A 4,880-nucleotide genomic window follows, 5' to 3' on the forward strand; every position below is an offset into this window, starting at 1 on the left:
ATCATAATTCTGATGTTTATGCTGCTGCGGCATCCTAAGATGAAAGAGACCAGCTGTACTATTTAAGCTCTTTCCTATAGGCATGTAGCTATATGGCCTTAAAAATCGTTTCCAAAACTTGATTCAACAAAATATTATGCTGCCTGCAGTTTGTTTACAGATCTTTTTATTTCACGCAACTGATAATAGGCGTGTGTAAATGTGACAGGGAGGTGCGGCCAGAGGAGTGAGAACACGAGCAAAAGTTCCACCCTCACTGAGGAAAACAAAAGTTTGAGTTAAAACATGGTCACGGCGTGCATTGAGCAGCAGCAGCCGTGTGTGGATTAATGCTCGATGCTGTACAGGACATACAAGAGTGGATAACAACATAGCCTACTGGATACAATGTACTGGAAAAATGAACAAACCACTGCGAAAGAAAGTCCAAGCAAGAACACTGTAAGTGACACATTAATTAGCATACATTTTCAAATGTCTTTTCGTGTATTGTCTGCTACTTTAATTTCTTTATAATTTTAGCTATTAATAAATCCTGATAGCGAAGTGGCCTTCTCTGATATTTAGGCTTCATATTGTGGAAGATTTTCAATTATAAAAATAATCACGATATTTTAAACTTCAAAAACTAACGCTGCAGACGCACTGTGTTTCATTTTGAAACACGCAATAAACTATTATTTACTCTTCTGTTTGTCAGCGCGAGCTGAAACTGCCTTCTGAATTACGGTACCATCCTCAGCTGTGCCTCAAGCAACGCCTGCGCGCAATTAATATAAATTAACTGATTGGGATTTGTTTTCTTCTTTTTCACGGCGACAAGTCGGGTTTTAAGAGAGTTTGGAAATAGTTTAGGTTTTAAAAAAAAATAAAAAAAATAAAAAAAGGAAAAAAAAACTAGTCAGTTTGGACAGCACCAGAAGTATACAGAAGACAGGAAAAACCGTTCATTTTACCTGTGGAGTTTCAGTGCTTGAAATGAAGAGGATGACGCTTTGCGTTAAACAGCGCCCGTGTTTCTGCATCGCCCCTCGCTCGCGTGTGAAGGTTGTCATAGTGAAACGAGTGGTCGTTAATGGGTCGCTCGGCCGCGGCGCGGAGGTTAAAAGGCGGCGGCGCGGACGAGCGCGCGATACAGTGTGTGTATCCGAACTACTCTCGTCTCGTCATGCCCGCGCGCTGCGGAGGTTCAGTCCTCTACACACCGCTGACAAACGCGCCGGTATTTATCAGTCATAACTCTTTTTACGCATTTCTAGAGATGGGGGGCTACTGTTATATATTTTAAGTTTTAGTCAAAGGCTTCAGAATATTATTTAGGAACGCCACTTACCTGCTGATTCATAATGAACTTTAATCCCTAAACAACTTTTTAGAATTATAATTGTTTACTTGTGTTCTTCATGTAGGCCTAGCCTATTTATAAGAAACCTAATGCGCGTAGGCTAATCTTTGTTTGATTTTTAGGATAAACCCCAGGAGCTGTTTGAGGAGGTGTCGTGTTCGTCGTCGCTTTCTTTGTCGCCCAGCTCTTCACCTCATGCCATGACAGAGAAAGCCGTCTGTACCAGCTGTGGAACTGAGATCGTCGACAAATATCTGCTCAAGGTACACATTAAATATTTTATGTTTATTCAGACAAGTGACATATTAGGCTTACTAAATAGTTCAGCTCTGGGACGCTGGGGTTTGTCCAGTATTTAAATACAAGTTTAACATTTTAAGACCGTAAACCGTATCTCCATGCATGCTAAAATATTAGACGCGTAATTGAAAACTGTTGCTTTTCCTCCTCAGGTGAACGACATGTGCTGGCACGTGAGATGCCTGTCGTGCAGCGTGTGCCAAACATCTCTGGGCAGACACATTAGCTGCTATATAAAAGAAAAGGAGATATTCTGTAAATTGGACTACTTCAGGTAAAAAAAAAAAATTAAATTATGTTTTACTAATTTATGTCAAATAAATGGACTACTTCAAATGTTGTTTAAAGTGCTGTCAGGCGGCCGTTGGACGACCAACAATATTTTCTGTTCAGCTGTGTGTGCGTTTTTGTTTTGAAGTTACAAAATAATTGCTTACAGCATTTCCAAACTGGTGAAGCTTTTGCATAATTCTTATTTTGTGACTAAACATTTTGTGGTTTTCTACACTTTAAAAAAATAAAGGTTATTTATTTGCATCTATGGTTCCATGAAGAACCTTTAAAATTCATAGAACATTTTCCACTGCACAAAAGGTTCTTTACTGTGAAAAAATGTTCTTTGGAATATTACAATTCTTCACCCTAAAAAAAAAAGAAAAAAAAGAAAAAAAAAAGGTTATTCTATGGCATTATTGTGGGTAAAAAAAAAACCTTGGGGCCTTTATATTTATGTGTACCTAAACCTTGCATGCTTTCCTTACTGTTTCCCTCTGTAAATTCTTTAATCTACATGGACTATAGTCAACCAATGTTTTCATTCCATCCCTGTGGTTTTTCCTGGAGTGCCGTATCTCCACCAAACAACCGCTGTTAGCCTCACTAAAAGAAGTGCCACAAAAGCTTGTTTACCTTTTAAAGATGGAAGTTCTTATACATTTTTTTTTTTGGTTCTGGCAGGAAATATGGAACCCGTTGCGCTCACTGTGGCAGGAACATCCATTCAAACGACTGGGTGCGCAGAGCAAAAGGAAACACCTACCACCTGGCTTGTTTTGCTTGCTTCTCCTGCAAAAGACAGCTGTCCACCGGAGAAGAGTTCGCCTTGGTGGATGAGAGGGTTCTGTGTCGTGTGCACTACGACTGCATGTTGGACAACCTCAAACGCGCCATGGAGAATGGTTAGACGCTTGACATTATATAGCCTAAATGGACATTTTCAAGCTTTCAGAGTAAACAAACCGTTTATTCCATCTCCATTCATTTAGCTCTTATGGAACCACAGCTTAAGTTTACTTCCGCTCTTTCTTATGTGGTTTGCCGTAGGAAAAGGAGTGAATGTGGAGGGAGCCGTTCCCTCAGAGCAGGAAGTAAATCAGCCTAAACCAGCCAAGAGGGCACGCACAAGTTTCACAGCTGACCAGCTACAGGTTAATACTCCAATTCTCTGAAATTTTTATATATAAAAAAAATGGGGCTGTGAAATGATTAATCACATCCAAAATAGAAGTTTGTTTACATAATGTGTACTGTATAATATTTTTTATATATATATATATATATATATATAAATGCATATATGCTATGTAAACACAAACTTTTATTTTGGATGCGATTAATCGTATGCTGTGAAACGATTAATCGCATCCAAAATATATACATGTACATGTATGAGTGGTTTATTGTTCTTGTAATGGCTGCTTGACATTAGTCTTTGTTTTGCACTTTTTTTTTTTTTAATAATCTGTTTTATTTATTCAAGGTAATGCAAACTCAATTTGCTCAGGACAACAATCCAGATGCCCAGACTTTACAAAAGTTGGCAGAAAGAACCGGTCTAAGCCGGAGGGTTATTCAGGTATAATGCAAGTGTTTTTTTTGTTTTTGAGTGCACTGGACTTTAAGTAGACTCAACTTGGATGTTGAGTCATTTCAACTTAAATTACATTACTGACTTGGATGAATCTTCGATAACTTATAAAAATTTTGATGAGTTGAAGCAATGTAAAAACAAATGTTGTCATAACACTGTAAAAAATGATGTTGATTTCTTATTTTGTGCCATGTATGCTGACAATTACTTGAGTGTTTTAGCATGTTAAGTATTAATTTGATTTGCAAGTGGCTTATTTTTGTTTGGTGTAATTCTGTGTGCATCAATGAATTTTCACTGTACTGTCGATAAACATGTTTTGCTTCCTCTGCCTTCCGCTCAGGTTTGGTTCCAGAACTGTCGAGCTCGTCATAAGAAGCACGTCAGCCCGAATCACTCTTCAGCCGCACCAGTGTCATCTCTGCAATCTGCTCAGCTCTCTCCCCCTCTAATAGATGAACTTCAGTACACCGCTTTTGCCCCCGTGGACAACCCCATGCTGACTGCGCTACACTCCTATATGGATGGTACATTCCTCTCGTGGAATATTAACTGTATTCAGCTTGACTCCGCTAGCTTGATTTAATTGTGCATATGCTGACCAGCTCTTCATTGAGGTTTTGAGACTGAACATTGAATTTTTCGTCCTTGTAGTCCACTCTCCTACTTCACTGGTGCTGCAGCCTCTCTTGCCCCACTCGATGACACAGCTGCCCATCAGCCACGCCTGAGACGCCCCACCGCCACACGGTCAGGTCAGAGGACCGCACGAGGAAATACTGATTCTTCTATTGACAGTCTTGAACAAGACCCATGCTACTTTATCTTTCATGGGCACTTACTGAAGGATACCTGTCTTGCAATGATCGAAAAGAAAAGTCTCTCTAATTGTGAAAAGAGCCTGAAGTTTTTGTTTAATATATTATATATATATATATCTATATAGTGATGGAATAAATGGCATTTAATTTATTTCTTGTATGTGACTGAGCACTTTGTTTTAAAATAAATCTATCATGGAATTCTTAGTTTCTGGTTTAGTCGACGCACATTTTGTTTGATGGTTCTAAAGAAAATGGGAAGGTGAAGAAAAGCCAATAAAATCTGATTTGCCTCTAGCATTGATCAAATAAAAGCGGTTGGTGTAATTATTTGTTTAGTGTCGCTGCTTAAGAACTTTGAGTTGAATCAGATGTTTCTGAGTTTTGGGATTATGTATGGCTAGAAAGTTTTCTATGCTGCCTTTTCTCACATTTGTTCTTGAGCAACAATGTAGACTAGTCATTAAATGCTTGAATTAAACTGATACTTGTGAACTGAAGGGAGGAAACATTTAAATATAGGCAAACAAATGTTTCAGAAACG

General features: G+C 38.6%; 1 protein-coding gene across 2 annotated transcripts; it reads left to right on the plus strand.

Moving 5' to 3' along the window:
• Positions 1 to 255: 255 nt before the first annotated feature.
• Positions 256 to 4,642, plus strand: lhx8a (LIM homeobox 8a). Of its 2 annotated transcripts, none has more exons than XM_084121112.1 (8): positions 256 to 441; positions 1,468 to 1,608; positions 1,798 to 1,919; positions 2,603 to 2,823; positions 2,969 to 3,072; positions 3,405 to 3,500; positions 3,859 to 4,042; positions 4,170 to 4,642. In XM_084121112.1, exons 1-8 carry the CDS (start codon positions 388 to 390, stop codon positions 4,244 to 4,246), a joined length of 999 nt encoding a protein of 332 aa, XP_083977238.1. In that variant the 5' UTR covers positions 256 to 387; the 3' UTR covers positions 4,247 to 4,642. The 2 variants fall into 2 exon arrangements, with proteins under 2 accessions (XP_083977238.1, XP_083977237.1); XM_084121111.1 differs by lacking the exon at positions 256 to 441 and adding an exon at positions 957 to 1,222.
• The last annotated feature ends 238 nt before the right edge of the window (positions 4,643 to 4,880 follow it).

The sequence above is a fragment of the Abramis brama genome, assembly GCF_963993115.1.
Source record: "Abramis brama genome assembly, chromosome: 7".
In the NCBI taxonomy this organism is placed as follows: domain Eukaryota; kingdom Metazoa; phylum Chordata; class Actinopteri; order Cypriniformes; family Leuciscidae; genus Abramis; species Abramis brama.

What these genes read in the sequence shown, in the direction of transcription:
- lhx8a (XM_084121111.1), top strand. Translation starts at nt 1,076, where the DNA reads ATGGGTCGCTCGGCCGCGGCGCGGAGGTTAAAAGGCGGCGGCGCGGAC. An exon ending in TCGACAAATATCTGCTCAAG is followed by an intron (nt 1,609 to 1,797) that starts GTACACATTAAA and finishes TTTCCTCCTCAG; the next exon opens with GTGAACGACATGTGCTGGCA. An exon ending in TGTAAATTGGACTACTTCAG is followed by an intron (nt 1,920 to 2,602) that starts GTAAAAAAAAAA and finishes TGGTTCTGGCAG; the next exon opens with GAAATATGGAACCCGTTGCG.